Below are 18,047 nucleotides of genomic sequence, written 5' to 3'. Positions count from 1 at the left end.
TTACCAGGAACTCTGACGATGCCTGGGAAACACAGAGCAGCTGCAGGTGACACGGGATGGTGGCCATCCTATAGATGCAGAGGGAAGCTTGCAAAAAGTGAGATGGGGAACAGACAGAGCATGGCACAGGTAACATAGATGCTGAAACCAGAAAAGGCACAGGCTAGGATGATAAAAACAAGGAAAGGGTTATGAGAGATGACCAGAGCCGTGCCATCATGAAGGAGACTAGGACTCTGGCTTGACCCTGTCACAGCTATGGTCAGGTGACATGGAAACCCATCTGAGCCTTGGTCCTTTGACTATACAGTGAGACACCAATCCTGCTTCCTCACATGGCTCCCATGAGGACCAGATAGGATCATCAACACAAGAACACTGTGTGTGTGGGTAGGCATCAGGCTGAGACATGACCACCTGCGGGCTGGTGTCTTTGTAGTGTCCAGCTCAGGCTTAGTGTCAACGCCGGAGCACTGACCATCGCTTGGCTGGCATGCCTACTTCCTGCTGGCCCCACAAGGGATCTGTCTTCCCATGCACTTTCCTTGGCCCAACTCCAGTGAAGAACGGAAAATACAATCAATAAAAGTAAACATTTATAAATAATGAAGAAAAATAAACAGAGCACGGAGCATGAGGGTTTTTCACTTTCTGGTGGCTCCTGTCCAAAAGCAAATAGTTCTTTAGGCCACTACTTCACTCTCAATCAAGCAGTGTCCCAAGATCACAAAACAAGAGACGTGGGAGGGGGAGGGCAAGAGAAAGAATCCCACTCAACACTAGAAAAGACATTCCATAGCCAGTTGTGATTGAACAAAACGGTGCAGTCCACAGGAAGGGCAGTGTGCCCAGGGCAGGCTCTCCAGGGTTGCAGGAAGGGCAGAAACACCAGGGATGATACTGTGTGAGGCGGTGACAATGGTTTCCTTGGTGAGGGGCAAATCTTCAAAATTCTGCCCTTCCTGTTGAACCCCTATAATCTCTGCTAGGCCTTCCTGCCGCCACCTGGGAATCAGTGGCTCCTGCAGCTTATCTGCTGCTATTAAACAAAGTCTGATCTGCGAGAACTCCGTGGGATGCCATCCAGAGAGGAAAACGGTCACGAGGAAGAGTCCCCTACACTAGCCACAGAACCTCACATTGTGCTACAGACACTGGGGTTTAGGGTTCATGACTGCTCCCATGGGCAACCCTCAAAAATGTCCAAATTGCAAACACCACGTTGCTGCAAGTGAAAGGCACGTGTCTGTGAAACGGAGTCCAGAGGGCATTTACAAGACGGTCCACCAGTTTCCGTCCACGGCGCTCTCTGCAGACTGCCGTGCATTATGTAAGACACACAGCAAAGCACTTCTTCACAGCATCCCTAGGAAGGAAAAACACGGAGATGAACGGGACGTTATCACTGCAAAGGCTCTACCATGGCAAAGACAGTTCTTGAGCATTTCCCAGGGTACCGTACTGCCGAAGGAGGAAACTGCGAGGGCAGAACCAACCATTCATCACCTGCAGTGCCAACGTCTCTTAGCAGTTTTCTCCTGGGCAAATTACTGGTCAGGCTAGAGTCTGAACTCTCTCATCTGACAGATGGGACATGCTCACTTATCCTAGGACTAGTCCTGGAGAGTAGTACATGCTTACTGCGTTTCTACATCAGCCAATCAGAACACACTGAGATCACCAAGGGGTAGTCACGAGGGCTACAGTGCACTGGCAGAAGACTGTGCAGGAACACCTCCAGGAGCTCCCTGGCACAGGGAACTGGGTATCCTAACATTACTGTGCATTAATAACAGGCTCACTTAGTGTCTGGGATTCAGTATAGCTCCAGTAAGCAAAAAGTGGGTGCTCAACAGATAGCTTATCTGTGCAGGTAGACCTCTTCTCTTCCCCCACTGCACCTGGCTGTAAGGAGGAACCCTAAGCTCTCACCCCATCCCAGGTTTGATACTGTGGTTTTGGTGTACAGTGCTGGGGATCACATGAGGTGAGTAAATACAACTGCCTGAGCAGGCCATGAATTTTAACATCAAAAGTCATCAAGGAGCCATGCGTGGTGACACACACCTGCAATGCCGCACTCAGGGAGCTGAGGCAAAAGGACTGCAAGTTTGAGGCCTGCATGGGCTACATAAGAGAATCTGTCTTGAAGACTCTAGTGAAGACTGTCAAGGTCTGCTGCATACTGAAGTCCCAGGAGTACTCTAAGTAAAGTAAGGGGGTTTATGGCCAAAATAAGTCCCTTCCTGCCAGGTCACACACACTGAGGTTCGGAAAAGCTGGGCAGAGGAGTCCATCTGATTTGTTTAACCCATCTGACAAATTCACTTGGTCTCAAAGCCTTTTCAGCTGTATAATCTGCTCTGTGGACACTAGAGAAAACCATTCTAGAAGCCAGACAAAACTCACTGTGGTTCCCTCCCTGCTAAAGGAAGATGCATCTGCTCGACACAAAATCTCTTGAGTTCAAAAAGAACTGTAACGTTTCCATCACTCCCATCCTGATCAATGCTGAACCCCTGAGGAAGGACACTGAGTGAGTCCAGTTATGTGGGTAGCTCCAACTATACGAAGCTCTGGTCATTTAAAAAGGAGGAATCCACATTTTCATTTTGTGCTGAGCCCAGTAAATTATGTAGGCACTTTAGGGACCTACGAGATATGGTCAAACTATTGCCAAACAGATAAATAAATACTTCATTAGATGCTCAGATGTAGCAGACCTTGGCTTATTTCAAATAGCAAGCCACCTCCTGGGAAAACCCTGCCCATATTCTTCTGAGAATACGTTCCTCCCAGCCCCAAAGGCAGTATTTCACAACTGCTATGTCCCTGTTGTATTCCCGTGCACACAGGGACACTTTGTGGGCTTGTTAGCCGCGCTCCCCAGCACATTCAGAACACTGTCAGCAGCAGATCTGGAATGCGGAAGACATAGCGTCCCCCCTCTTTCCCAGTCCCTGCAATTTTTCATTTCCTCAGCACAATTATAGAAAATATTTTTATTTAGTAGATTGAGAAGAATAAAATTAAGTGGCTTCATTAGAACGGAATCAGAGGCAAAGGTCCTATGACTAAATGAGGAAAGCCCACCATCAGAAGTGGTTAATAAACAAACGCCCAGCCTCTGAGGACAAACCAGCCCCACCCACCCCACTTATCAATGTCTCATCTGAGGTCTTGGTGGTCAATAAAGTCACCAAGTTCACACTGCTAAATAGGAGGCGCTGGTCCTCTAGCGTCCTGGCCCCGCTTTCCCTCTAGACTACTGAAACCTTTCCTGAGCGAGCCCCTGCAAGAAAACAGGCACCAAGGACCCCAAAGCCCTTGTTTAGTTACACTAAATCAATCACCTTTCAAACGACCACCTCAAAGCTACAGATTAAAGGCATATTAATATGCATCAGTTCACCTTCTCTGAGTAGAGTGCCCCAAACACCAGGAACTCATAGCCTGGCCAGCACATCGCTAGTTGAACAATGAGATCAGGAGAACCACGGCCCTTATCATAGTAATCTATCAAGCAGATGCATGACCTGGGCCTATCTAGCTCAAAGAAGTTTAGTACAGATAAATAAAATAGCATGCACTTTCTGCAACTAAACTAAAATCTCCAAACCAAAGTCCATATGCAGGAGCTTGAAAGATGGTTCAGCCATTAAGAGCATTTGCTGCTCTTCCAGAGGACCCAAGTTCAATTCCCAGCACCCACATGGCAGCTCACAACCATCTATTAGTTCCATTTCCAGGGGATTCAACAGCCTCTTCTACCTCCACAGGAAATGCACACATGGTACATAAATATACGTGCAGGCAAAATACACCTTAAAATAAAAATAAATATTTTTAAAAAAATTAGAAGTCCTCCTATGTAAACACATCGTGGGTCACAAATCATAGAATCCCTATTTCCAAATACAAAGTCAGTCTTACCTTGCATATGGTATGAAGGAAAGGCTATACCTACAAAGAAACGCAAAGATCAAAGTGAATGAAGGGAGCAGAACCCCTCCGCCCCCCCAGCAGAAAGCTCCTGAAGCTCTAGGAGCACCCAGTGGTTTCTACTGGCCTGTATGCATTCACACATCACATAAACCTCTGCCCTGGAAGTAGCCTCGTGGCAGAGAATGGCGCAAAAGGGCCATATAACAATTACCCCTCTGACTCCGGCCTTGCCTGTGGTACTGCTTAACACATGAGCCAGCAGCGACCACCTGAAAAAGGCACATTCCTGACACCCATATGGCATCAGAGTCCTATTGTCAGAAACTGCAAATGAAACCCTCACCAGTTGTGATCTAAGGCTTTGTAAGTTCACAAAAGAATTTATTTAACTTCGACCCAGGTGGGGTCAATGTTCTATCTGCTCCACTAAGTTAAAAAAAAAAAAAAGCCACTACCTACCATTCTATAGATGAGAGTATACCCTGGCACAACACTTCAAGAACCGAAGCCACACTGCCTATGAGAAAACCGTGCAGGGGAGAGACACCTGCCCTGTGTGTCAGTCGGGAGTAAGTTGGTCAGACTTAAGATTCAGTTCAATCCTCCTGCTTTCCCAAGGCCCGACCTCCTTCCCTTAGGGAACCACTTTAGGGTTGGCAAGAGACCTGACCCTAGAGGGGCTCCCAGGTGCCCAAGCTGAGGTCCCCAGTTAGTTCCTTGGGCAGTTGAGAATAGGGAACCTGAAATGACCCTATCCTTGAGCAATACTGACGAATATCTTGCATATCATCATAGAACCTTCATCTGGTGATGGATGGAGATAGAGACAGAGACCCACACTGGAGCACTGGACTGAGCTCCCAAAGTCCCAATGAGGAGCAAAAGGAGGGAGAACATGAGCAAAGAAGTCGGGACCACGAGGGATGCACCCACCCACTGAGACAGTGGAGCTGATCTATTGAGAGCTCACCAAGACCAGCTGGACTGTGACTGAAAAAGCATGGGATAAAACTGGACTCTCTGAACATGGCGAACTATGAGGGCTGATGAGACGCAAAGGACAATGGCACGGGGGTTTGATCCTACGTAATGTGATGGCTTTGTGGGAGCCCAGCCAGTTTGGATGTTCACCTTCCTAGATATGGACGGAGGTGGGAGGTCCTAGGTCTTACCACAGGGCAGAAAACCCTGACTGCTCTTTGGACTGGAGAGGGAGGGGGAAAGGAGTGGGGGGGAGGGGGAGAAGGGTGGGAGGAGGGGGTGTAGGGGGGGAGGAGGGGGAGGGAAATGGGAGGCTGGGAGGAGGTGGAAACTTGTTTTTTTTTTTCTCCTTTTCTCAATAAAAAAAAAAAAAAAGACAGGAAAAAAAAAAAAGATTCAGTTCAAAGGGAATCACCATTTTCCAGAGCCCAGAGGAAGGCTGACTCCTTGGAACTGGCTTGCAGTATTTGTAGGTACCAATTTCTGCACCCAGAAGAAAGCCAGAGCAGAAACACAAGCCATCAAGTCAGGCCCTTGGAGTACCTACTGGCAAAATGTGTCTCCCTATTAAAACGAGGCACCATTCTTCCCCGCACCTCCCACTTTCCATGTGCACACACTTAACTTGTGAAAACGGTGAAGTCTGAAAGGCAGTTTGACAAGAGTATTTTTTTCAGAAGGTCAAAGTTCCAAAAGGAAGATGGGATCAAGCTTACACTCCCATGATCCATTTCTACTAGCTAGGTGCTCACCAGCCAGGAGCTTATTCAAAACACCCAGTCTCCCTTTTCTCTGTAGACTAGCAGACATTTTTATCCCAATAGCAGAGTCACACTGACTGGAACTATTCTGCCGGCCATCATTACTCATGGACTTTCAAAGTAACACTGAAATGCCTCGGATGGGATACGTGCCACCACACATCTCCCTTGGGTGTTACACAGTTTTAAAGAGCCAAGAACCTACAGTTGCATTTATGGTTTTAAATAGTCATGTCTTGGGCTGGAGAGATGGCTCAGAGGTTAAGAGCACTGGCTGCTCTTCCAGAGGTCCTGAGTTCAATTCCAGCAACCACCATCGTGGCTCACAACCACTTGTAATGAGATCTGGTGCCCTCTTCTGGCCTGTAGGGATACATTCAGGTAGAACACTATATACATAATAAATTAATTTTTTTAAAAAACAGCCATGTCTCTGGTCACCTTTTTACTACACTTGGCCTCTGGGTTACAATCTCCTAACCTTCACCTAAAATTTCTCAAAGCCAGCCCACATCCAGTGAGGATGTTGACCCTACATCCACACGGATTTTCATTTCCCTAGCTACTGCTCCCTCAGCTCAGCTGACGATGCCCTCGTTGACCTTCTACAGAACGGTCATTCCATCACAATCACCGATTTTCCCAGCAGCATCCTTCTCTACCTGACTCCTGGCCTCTTTTTACCAGCCTTTCTAATAACTGCACTTTCCGGACGTGAGGAGCTGAGAAATAGCTGTGTATCTCACAACTGACCGTGAGCTCACAACTGACCGTGAGCTCACAACTGACCGTGAGCTCACAACTGACCGTGAGCTCAGCAAAAATGCTGTGGTCTGAGGCCTCTGTGGCCACTCAAGACCACTAATGCGGTCTATTGGCAGTGGGCCGAGTCAACTGGCTGCCTTCCGAAGCCTGACTTCTGTTGCATTACTGACGACTCTTCAACTCAAGAGCTTCTGTTTTCCTAGCCTTCTAACCCACAACACACGTCAAAGGCGGGGCTGGGGGTGGGGGACGGACACTGGTGTTACTTACCATGTCAAGGCCAAAGACTGCAGAATGCAGAAGATGAGCGCTAGTGCGTTTTTATGCCACTAGAAAAAAAAAAAAAAAGACATAGTTACTGGAAAGTGTGTGACAGAGAATATAAACCAAAAAGGTCACGGTCACAGAAGACTCAAGTTCACACTTACCCAAAAGGCAGAGCACAGGGTAAGTGCAAAACACAACTGGAAGAGAAAACACTCATTAATACACTGTGGTTCGAAGCATTTAACCCATCCGAACAACCGTGTCTGTGTCAGGAAAAGAGACCCAACTCTACAATAAAAACGCATGCGGACTGGAAAAGGCAGGCTGTGCTTCCACATTTAAGCTCTCCCTAAATGTCTGCAAAGAAAAGCACATTCCGGATCAGTCATTAACTTGTCAATCTTCTCATTCAAGACACAAAAGTAAGCTGGCCACAACCTCTCTCCGTAACCTCACCTCTGGAGTAGGAAAGGTGTGTGAGATCAGAGGTCAACACGCGCGAGCTGTCGGTTGCACAGCCAGGAAGCTGTGATCTGTTTACCTGTCACCTGACACTGCCCTGTGTCCTTTCCTGGAAAGTCTTTCCACCAGAGTTGCCAGGCCATCTATACCTGAAGCTGGAAACAAGCCACTGCTTGCTCTGGTCCCTACCATAGCTGTCATCACACTGCTCTCTATTTCCTTAATCAGTGTGCCCGGAACTCTGTCCAGCACTGCACTCTCAAAGATGCCAATAAATAACAAACACAGCCATTGCCTTAGGAAACACTCTTGTGTGAATGAATGAGACGCACAAACTAAACTAAAATTACAAGCATGCCAATCAAGTACAAATCTCACAATACTGATGATTATGCTTGGAATCTAGAGAATGGGGTCTGGAAAGATTTGACAGATACATGGATAACTAGGTCAAAAAAGAAAGAGATATTCTGGGTTGATGGGATAGAAATAAAGTCGTCCAAGTCAGGCGGTGGTGGTGCATGCCTTCAATCCCAGCACTTAGAAGGCAGAGGCAGGCGGATCTCTGAGTTTGAGGCCAGCCTGGTCTACAGAGTGAGTTCCAGGACAGCCAGGGATATGGGGGGTGGGGGAGAAAGAAAACCCTCCAGTCTATAGTGAAGCAGGCAGGTAGTGGGTTCAAGGCCAGCCTGAACAACTTAGAAAGCCCCATATGCATAAGACCATGTTTAATTCCCAGGATTAAAAAGGAAAAGAAAAGGCACACCCCCACCTATAAAGCCTATGGGGAAAGCAGTCTGCCCTTACCAGGACCAGGATTGTGGCAATCAGACGTGTAGGCTCAAACATGCGCTTCAGCTGCTTCAATGGCCCCATGAGGAAGGCGGTACTAAGAGGCAAACACACACAAGCCATTAAGGTCAGAACAGAGGAACCAGCCACCTCCCCAAGAGCTCCTGCGGCAATGACAGGAGTAGTATTAGCACAAGCAGCTCTTGCCAGGCACTGGGCTTACAGGTCTTTTGTGCACTGCCCTCATTTAGTCCAACAAGGACCTATGAAGTAGAGACAATTAGTACACTCATTTTAGACAGGAAAAAAAAGCTCAAGGGATTATATAACCAAGGTCACCCAACTAATATAAGAGCAAGGCCAACACCTCTCTCTCTCTCTCTCTCTCTCTCTCTCTCTCTCTGTGAGGGGATACACTGCTTCCTTGACTATATACCCACAAACCAAGAGCCCAGATTTAAGAAACACAAAGCACATCCTACAGGTTTAGAATGCTTACATTCGAAAACAGAACACTTCTCTTCTTTCATACTCTCCAGGAATTTTAGTGATGATAAAATAACATCTACTATAATTGAATGCTTGCTAAAATGTCAGGTGTTCAAACAGTACTCATTTCAGCCCCTCAACCACTTTAGATGGGTGTTTCCGTTCCTATGTCAGAGACATGGAAGTGAGAGGTTAGCTAACCGATCTGAAATCACACAGCGGGGAATCCAAAAAGCTAGTGTTTAACCCACACCTATTCTAAAGGCACCCTTTGCGTGAATTTGTATGAAGGAAACCTGAGAGGCAGCTAACGGAAGTGATCACAAGGGAGGCAGATACACACACCTAACACAGCATGGACAGGTACCAGGCTTCTTCAGTCACGTGAAGAAGTACTGCCCAAATGATAAACCGTGGGAGTTCCTTACAGCTGGCACTCACTACAAGGGATGGCAGATGACATTAGCTACTGAACATTCAATAAAAGGCATATTTTGTTTTGTTTTTGCTGTTTGCAATGGTCTGCCTCTCTTTGAAGTTAAGCTGTTTTCTGAGCTCAAGTCTCCAAGCTCAGAGACTCTTTGCGTGTATAAACAGACTAAGCAGCAGATTCAAGACATGCGTGTACAAATAGACTCTGTGTAAAGTCGGAAACTCCTTGTAAAACCCAGAAACAACAGCGCAGCCCTCCCTGTTTCCCTCTGCTGTGCTATGGCTATGGCGCCTGTCCCATTAAAAATTGCCAGAGGTTCTTCCGGAGTAAACAACATACCTGTATAATTAGGCTCAGGCTGTACATTTGCCCCACACTGTGGGCCCAAACCAAACCCACAAAAGCTAGTGTCTGAGAAAGCTTCAAGGCAGCATCAGTCACCACTACCTGTGCTGTCACGGAAACACAAATACCATGGAAGGAGCCCTGGAGAGGAGGTCGCCAGTTCCAGGAAGGAGGTGGTAATCAGCAGAGCTTCACACAAGAGGTGACATTAGAGGCAGGACTTAACAAATAAGCAAGTTGGGAAATGAGAAATGACAAAGGGGGAGCAGAGAGATGAGCAGGGCCGCAGACAAAGAAAATGGAGGGGAAAGAAGCTCAGAGATGCCGAGAGATTCAGAAGCACCAAGTTAGAATTCCACCTGTAGAGGAGGCAGAGAGCCACATGGGGGGGAGGGGGCGGGGGGCTCTATACAAAGGTTCTAGAATTCAGAGGAAAAGAGCCTGGGGAGAGGTACAAAGGAGGGGAGTATGATGGTGCAGCTGAGGGAAGGAGGAGATGGACGAAGCTCAGAAGAGCCCGGGTACCACCTTTGCTAGGAAACTGTCCCTGACCCGCTGTCAAGCCATTCCTCTCAGAGCTTCCCTTCCGTCTGTGTCACTGGCTCGTGCTTACTCAGTGAGTCCAAAGTCAATCAGTGGGGCCAAACAGCCACAGGAATGAGAAAGAAAGCCAAGTAAGAAAGACAACAGTGGGCTAGGGAGATGGCTTGTAAACGGAAACCTTTTGGAGGCTCTTGTCTTTGGGCACTATTTTCTAAACAGAGGCTGCTCTTAGTTTCCCTGCTGCCCGACCTGAATAATCACACACAAACTATATTAATTACAACACTGTTTGGCCTATTAGCTTAGGCTCCTTATTAACTAACTCTAACATCTTAAATTAACCCATTTCTATTATTTTATATTTTACCACGAGGCTTGTGGTTTGTTACCTTTTGCTTCTTGGGCAGCTGCATGGTGTCTGCCTCCTTCCGCAGCAACATGGCATCTCCTCAACTCCACCTACTCTTTCTATATATCTCTCTGTTCAGATTTCTCACCAGGCTTTACTCTGCTAAGCCATTGGTCAAAACAGCTTTATTCAAAAACCAATAAAAGCAACATACACAGAAGGACATTGCACATCACTGTCTGCTCTAGCAGAGGACCAAGGTTCAATTCTCAGCATCCACATGGTGGCTCACAGCTGTTATCTAAATCCAATTCCAGGGGATCTGATGCCCTCTTCTGACCTCCACAGTGCTGTGGGATAATGCTTTTGTACACTGTAAAGAGTTGTCACCTGTATTAGTTTAATAAAATGCCGATTGGCCAGTAGCCAGGCAGGAAGTATAGATGGCACAAACAGACTAAGAGAACTCAGGGAAGAGGAAAGGCAGAGAGTCAGTCACAACCAGATGCAGAGGACGCAAGATGAGAATGATGTACCAAGAAAAGGTACCACATGGCTAAACATAGACAAGAATTATGGGTTAAGTTGTAAGAACTAATTAATAATAAGCCTGAGCTAATGGGCTAAACAGTTTATAGATATAAGCCAATATGTGTTTCTTTGGGACAGAGTGGCTGTGGGACCAGGAAGAACAGAAACTTCCATTTACACCTCAGGCACCAGTTACATATGTGGCAAACAGATATACAGGCAGGTAAAACATTCATAAACAAAAAAATATAAATAAATTAAAATATTTTAAAAAAAGAAACAGAAAAATAGGGCTGGAGATAAGGCTCAGAGGTTAAGAACACTGGCTACTCTCCCAGGGGTCCTGAGTTCAATTCTCAGCAATCACAAGTGGCTTACAACCATCTACAGTGAGATTTGGTGTTCTCTTCTGGCCTGCAGGCATACATGTCAGAACACTATATATATAATCAATAAATAAATGGGTTTTTTTAAAGAAAAAAAAAAGACAACAACAATTGAATTATTATGGCTGAGTTAACATAAGGAAACTTGGACTCCTGGAGCCCTTTCCCCACAGGACTCTGAAGCCATTTTTAGAAACATGGGGAGGGAGAGGGTAAGGGAAGGAATGACTGCCCCCTTAGGTTCCTGAGGTTCATTCTAACAGGGCAAGGCCAGCATTTCCCACCAGAGGCAGGCCTGGCATTGCCTGCACAGGTGTAGCTGAAGCACCCAAGTGAAGGAGGTCAACTCGGGGTGTCTGTGCACTTGACGTAGGCAGAATGGCTGACCTCCCCTGGAAAGCACCCATCAGATGTCCTGACACAGGAGCCTGAGCCTCAAGCCCAGGATGGTCTGGCACTACATAATAACCAGTTCCCAGTCTCACAGTCACTAGCCTGCCTGGTGGCTTTTAGAAGCAGTGGCTGCATCCAGTCTCTGAGGGCAGGAAAACCAACACAGGGAGAGTTGGCCATACCGTGTACCGTGGGGACAGAGCACCAGCGCTCTGTGCTGTGTAGTCCCCTCACATGTGAACAAGTGGTCACACACTTCCTGCTTTCTCCCAGGGGTGAAAGGTAAACCAACATATAGGATGTTTTGAAATAAGAGGATATGAATGTGATCTGTGCCAACTGTCTCTCCTCCTTCTTTCCAACTCCTTAAAGATATGAAGCATTCATCTTCCCCCTCCCTCAAACACAATGGATATTTTATCATCCAATAAACAGCAAGGTTGGAAAAAGGAGAAAAGAGAAAGCTTACCTCCCAATTGATGCCATGTTACCCAAGGTGTAAAACACTGCAAAGAGGCTCAATCCTTTCCTGGGCACCCACAGCAGAAAAGTACCCTAGAGGGGGAACAACAGGACACGTGTACGTAAGCACAGCAATGCCACGCCCACCAGAGGCACACAGCTGCCCTCCTTGCCTCCTACTGCCCGCACCCCCGTTTTATCCATTCAATTTAATGAAGCATCAAAGAGAAAAGTGGGCAAAAGGAAAAGAATAAAGCGAAGAATGAGGAAAAGGCAGTGGATGGAAGGAAATCTTACCAGCAGTGAGCAGAGGATTCCTAGAGCAAAACATGCGATGAAGCCTTTTATTCTGGTGCCCCAGCTCAGCGTTGATGCCTCCACAACCTGCAGTTTCAAAACAATTACGTACATACATGCACGTTTAGTGAAAACAAAGAAAACTCACAGTTGATTCAGAAACGGTCTTAAAGGCCAAGAGAAATGGTATTTAGAACTGGCAAGATGGCTCAGCAGGTAAAGGGACTTGAAGTGCAAACCTGATGACTTAAGTTCCATCACCACAAACCACATAAAGGAAGCAGGAGAGGAGTCCTGCAGGCTGACCCCGGCTTCCACACCAGGGCTGCCCACCTGCATTTATACACATACATAATAAATAAATTAGGAAGAAAGGAGGGAGGGAGGGAGGGAGGAAGGGAAGGAGGGCCTGGGTCATTGGAGAAGATGAGGGCCAGACACTCAGGCAGTTTGGTCCACTGGCCATGCTTTCTCATCTCTCCTAGCAACTGCAGAAGTTGCCGCAACATTCCCGGCACTTCAGGGGGAGAAGGCCCTCACACTTACATCCTTTCTACTTATTCTTACTTACATCATGCCCGCAACAGCTGAATCAGTCACAGTTAGCCAGATCCTAGCTAATTAATCGCTATCCGTTCATCTTGACTCTCGGCACAATTAATGCTTCCTCTACATTAAGTCAGACTTTCCAGGGAAACTACTAATCCAGAAGAGCTGGAGAGCAGATCTCAATGGCCCTTTCCCACACCAAAGATGACAAGTCGCTGGGCCACAGGCCTTTCTAGGCTGTCCTTAAGATGCGGGAGGGCTCACTGCCCACAGATGGACACAGGAAGCTGCCACTGAGAGATCAAACCCAATCAGCACAGCCAGGTCCACATTTACACACCTAACTAAGCTCCCCTTATATAGGCAGCTCAACTTCACAAAGCAAGAAAGACCGCCTACTCCACTGCCACCCAAACTGATGGAGGAAGGCAGGGGAGCAGGACCACTCCCTTGGCCCTAACTGGCCCTGGCTCAGTGACTTGTTTCCAACCTGTCAAACCAGAAGCTGGAAGAGACCAAGAGGCTCCCGAGGTGTAACAACTAATATCTTCTCCACCTGAGAGAAGATATTTAGGTCACTGAAAAAATGGCTCTCTCTCCCCACTTCCATAGAGTCCCTGTGACACTGCATCACCACACATAGCAACACACTGAGTACCTGCAGAAACCTGGCACAGAGTGTGACCCTGAAGAGAAGGCACATTTAGGGATGGGATAGGCTAGGGGTGTAGCTCAATGGTACAGTCCTACCATGAGCAAGAAATTTGGGTTCCATCTCCAGCACCTCAAAAGGGAGGCTTGCAACAGAATTTCTAACTACATTCCAGATATTTGCTCTTACACCCAGAGAAAAGTGTAGTCCTCAACCCTCATCAAGGAAACTTCTCTTTGCAACAGACAGAAACCATTACAGAAAACCATACCAATCAAAATGCAGAGTGGAGGAGGCCAGTACCAACAGACACATCTAAGACTCAGGGGTCACTGCGGATAGAGGGGGCAGAGAACAGGGAGCCTGCTGTAAGATTATGTCTCCTAGAAAAGTCAGAAGCTACACCCTTGAAGTCTCACTAACACAACTGCCTAAACATGACCTGAACAAGGACAACACCAACAGACCTGCTAATGTGGAAGGGGGAAAACCTGAGGAGCTTCAACAGTAGGCAACTTCAGGCAACTAAGGAATGCTGGGAGCAGGACAATCAGTCTTCCCCAGGGAAGAGCACACCAACTGGTTATCCAATACCAAATGGTCAGCCCTGAAAACATATACATGCAAGCAATATTATACAGGCTGAGCACATGGTATTTATGTATGTAGTAAGACACACAACAATAACAACAAAACAGCAACAGCAGCAGCAGCAACAAAAGAAGAGGCCATGAATTTGAAAGCGAACAGGGGGTGAGGTAATATATAGAAGGGTTTGGAGGGAGGAAAGGGGAGGAGGAAATAACACGATTGTAATCTCTCTCCACATATATGTGTGTGCACATTCATTCCTTATACTTAACATATATAATTCATATATTTTATATATATATTAAAGAGGAGGAGAGCATGCACCGCAATGTTAGGACCTGACAACTGAGCCCTGTGTTTCCAAGCAGAGGCTACTTGTCCACCTTGAGGAGTCTGTTTCAGTTCCCCCGGCTCTAAAGTAACCATAGGATGTTGTTGCCAGGATTCACCAGGCCCTGGACAATCAAGTTAGACCTCTTCTGACTAATCCATGCAATTCCCACCAAGCCCAGAGGAAAATGAACAGCTCCCACTCTTCCAACCACGCATGGGCCTTGCCAAGGTGGAAACAACAAGCCATGTGAAGGAAAAGGGACAGAGCAGCAAGGAAACGACTGAGTGTCACGGCACCAACAGCCGTGCTCAGAAAGGCCAACCTTGTTCTGCTTAGGTGGAGAAACTGTAAAGTATCAAAGCTGAACTAGTCTTGACATTCAGAACATTCCAGAGTCAGAGCAAGACAGTGAGAATCACGCCTTTGTAGACAGTAAAATCACTGACGCGAGACAGCCATCCTCGTTAGCAGAGGAGTGAGCATCCCTGCCTGTCGTGTGGGGAGGCTGGGTTTGTTCCCCACGGACTGGGAAACTAGCACTAGTTATTTAAGCGAGCAATGGTGGAGGCAAACAATCCCAGCACTCAGGAGGCAGAGACAGATGGATTTCTCAGTTTGAGGCCAGCCTGCTCTACAGAGCGAGTTTCGGGACAGTCAGGGCTACACAGAAATACCCTATCTCAAAAAACCAAAAAGAAAAATAAAATCACTGGCCAGAGAAAGCATTTCTTCCCGAAGCATGATTGTGCTTTTTACCCTCAGATACAAGAGTGACACTGTGTTCAAGAAATGTCTCAGGATGAACCCATCGAAATGCTACCTTTTCTTTAGCAGGGAGGGCAGGGAGCAGAGATAATTCATCACCAAGTTTTCCGCTGTAAGTGTGCTCTGACACTTGGTCAGGGAAAGAGGAGGAAGCTTTGGTTCCCCTTCTTCTAAACGGAATTGGTAAAAGGAAAGACTTTTTGTCAATTTGTGAAAGAAGATTCAGTTGACGGAAAATCTCTCTCTAGGCTGTAGTTTCCGAACTCTGCTAGCAGAGCTTTTTCCAAAACCAACACAGCTAAAACAGTACCTGGGTAGACCCTGAAGGGAATGCAGGGAATCACAAGCTGTCTCACTAGCAGTCATGCACAAAGGGCCCTTTGACTCCAGGATGGAGAAGGCAGAGGGATTCTTGCCAAGAGCCATCATTAAAGGACTGTCCAGGGAAATGGGACAGGCATCCAGAGGTGAGAAAGGAACGCTTATGTATTCCTGCGTGTTATGATCAGACACCCTCAGACCTTCCTGGTCCCAAGAACCCTTCCCAGAACACACAAAGTCTATTCTTTCAGGAAGGGCTCCACTGAAACCAGGACTTGAGAGTGTTTATGATGACAGGGTATCAGTTAGAAGACTTATCATAGACGGCTTGTGACTAAGAGACCTGCCAACTTTACAGTTACCTGGGAAGGACAGAATAAACAAGACATACTTTCATAGTTGGCATTAAATTATAAAATGTTTTCTAACTTTTCTGGCAACCTCTTCAGGTTATATAACTGAAAAGACTTGATGGCAGCTTCATCCAGCTAACCACACAAACAGGAATTTCGCCACAGAATCCTCCAGTTTTTCCAGGCTCAAAACCATGGAAAGTGTGACCACATTAGTTAGTACTTAACAAGAGGCGGGACCTAGTAAGTGATTCCCAAGCCAGAACATCCCTGACAAGGAGCCCTATTGGCTATAGGAAAGTTCCTAGCGTTGGAGACCCGGCAGTGCCACACAATGACGCACACCAACAGGAATCTTAGGAGGAAAGAGGAAACTGGCAATGTTTTCAAACAAGAGCAAAGCCCACGGTCCTTTAAAAACAGATGGAAAATGTGGTGCTCTTAAAAGGAGGTTAAAGTCCTTCACTGCACACAGGCACTCGCCATGTGGGGGTAGTGGGCAGGGTTGGGGGCGGACTTTGTATTTGTTTTCAAATGGTGCTACCCTAGCCACGCCTGGAGACCCACCCACTGCTACAGAGCGACAGCACCCCAAGGCCAGCACTACACCCGGTGTCTCCCCTTCAGCCCCAACTTTGTAAAACAGCTTGTTGACGTCTATGGAGTTTATCTTTACATGACCATGAGGGTCGACTAAGTCTCGGGGCTTCCTCAGGCTTCATCGTATGAAAGTTCACAAGAGGCCAGAAATTTTAAAATTAAAAAAAAAAAAAACATAAAAACTACTCGTTTTAATTCTAATGATTGTGGAGAGGCTGGGAAGTTGCAGGGCCGGAGTCGAACAGCAACTAACCGCGGCTATCATATCCTGCCCACCTGTTATTTATTAACACAACTCAGGCTTCCACAAACCAGGGGCTTTAGAGCCCCATCAGATAGCCTCGAGAGGACCTGCAGCTGAGGGTCCTCCCCGCTGTTCTAACCACCTACGTCGTGTTTCCACGGATCCATTTAGCAAGTACCTTGACTTAGTACTTTGTCCTGTTACCATAAAAACTTAGCCAACTGTTGTCCTATTGAAACACTGAATTTGCAGTAATCTGAATCTGTCCCGGGGCCACTGTCGCTCGTACGTGGCTTCAAAATAAACTTATCCCCTTTGAGGTGAGGTTGTGTTTTTGCAAAGACAAAACTCAGAAGAAAATCAACCACAAAAGTGAGAGCAGGATGTTGGGAAAACCACGAGAGACCCAACTAAATATTAGAGAGGAACCCAGTTTCCAAAGAAAAGGGGCCATATAATCTTGTTCAACACCCTTGTTTCACAGAAGGGGAAACCGGGGCTAAGGATACACCGAGTAAAACACTATTCTGTCTTGAGAAAGGAAAACGTAAACAAACTCTCAAAGCACCTAAAAGAAGACATTCTCGGTGGCTCTGGAGCTAGGAAGTTTCCGGGCCATCAAAGTCCCACTAATAAAACAAACACTTGGCAGTCTCCGGGGTGCTTGGAAATCTCTAGTCTAGGAATGAACCTTGGAGACTCAGAGACCTGGTAGGTCCCTGTCAACCAGCCGTTCACGGAGTCTTACTACTACTTATGCAGTCCGCATAAGGTCGGGTCTGGAACTCACACCCCAAAACCAAGGCCAGCCCGCGATCCAGAGAGGGGGGCTCCTTTCACCAAGGCCGCCGGCCTCACCCGGCTCCAAAGGGAGAGCCCCGGCCGGCCCAGCTGGAGCGGGGGCGGCGGGGGTGGGGGGTCAGGCCCAGGGGTGCAGGTCAGGCCCAGGGGTGCAGGTCAGGCCCACGCTCCCACCCGCACAGATTTCTGGGGTCTTCCTCCAGAGCCCCCGGTTCTCCCGAGAGGAAGTAGGGAAGGGCTAGGGAGCCACGCCCTCTGCAAAGTCCCTGCGCTGCCACCTGTGGCAGTGTCCCGGCTGAGCTCCGCGCCGCGGGCGGGAAGGGAGCAGGGCAGCTTTCCAAGAAACCCTGGCTTCCTCGGCTGCGCTCACCTCGGACAGACCGCTGCGGTCCTCGGTGTCCTGGCCGCTCAGCACCTTCTTCAGCTTGTCCATGTCGGCCCCCAGCCGCCGCCTGTCGCCTTAGCTCCGCGGACCGCTCTTCCGGGTGCGCGGCCCCCGCCCCTCCGCCCGCCGCCAACCACGGCGAGCCCCGCCCAGGCACCTGCCCACCTGCCCGCCCGGCATGCCCCGCGCCAGCCACGCCCCCGGCGCCAGCTCCTCTGGGTGACCCGGGCCGGACCAGGAGAGTTTGGGTG

General features: G+C 47.8%; 1 protein-coding gene across 1 annotated transcript; it reads right to left on the bottom strand.

The window, feature by feature from the left end:
• Positions 1-574: 574 nt before the first annotated feature.
• On the bottom strand, positions 575-17,918 carry Sft2d2 (SFT2 domain containing 2). Its single transcript, XM_041662816.1, has 8 exons — positions 17,782-17,918; positions 12,202-12,288; positions 11,912-11,997; positions 7,989-8,070; positions 6,881-6,916; positions 6,723-6,781; positions 3,934-3,963; positions 575-1,366 (listed from the first exon to the last, which is right to left on the bottom strand). The coding sequence occupies exons 1-8, from the start codon at positions 17,842-17,844 to the stop codon at positions 1,327-1,329; spliced, it is 483 nt and encodes a 160-aa protein (XP_041518750.1). The 5' UTR covers positions 17,845-17,918; the 3' UTR covers positions 575-1,326.
• Between the last annotated feature and the right edge of the window lie 129 nt (positions 17,919-18,047).

The sequence above is a fragment of the Microtus oregoni genome, unplaced genomic scaffold (genome assembly GCF_018167655.1).
Source record: "Microtus oregoni isolate MIOR12 unplaced genomic scaffold, Mior012 000013F_ref0000133, whole genome shotgun sequence".
Lineage (NCBI taxonomy): Eukaryota > Metazoa > Chordata > Mammalia > Rodentia > Cricetidae > Microtus > Microtus oregoni.
This window is presented reverse-complemented; position numbering and strand designations above follow the sequence as displayed.

Bases quoted from the DNA above. Each gene is read 5' to 3' on its own strand.
- Sft2d2 (XM_041662816.1), bottom strand. From the start codon at position 17,844: ATGGACAAGCTGAAGAAGGTGCTGAGCGGCCAGGACACCGAGGACCGC. The intron at 11,998-12,201 runs GTAAGATTTCCT...TTCCCCCTCTAG, and splicing joins GAATCCTCTGCTCACTGCTG to GGTACTTTTCTGCTGTGGGT. The intron at 3,964-6,722 runs GTAAGTAACACC...GTTTCTTTGTAG, and splicing joins CAGTCTTTGGCCTTGACATG to GTATAGCCTTTCCTTCATAC.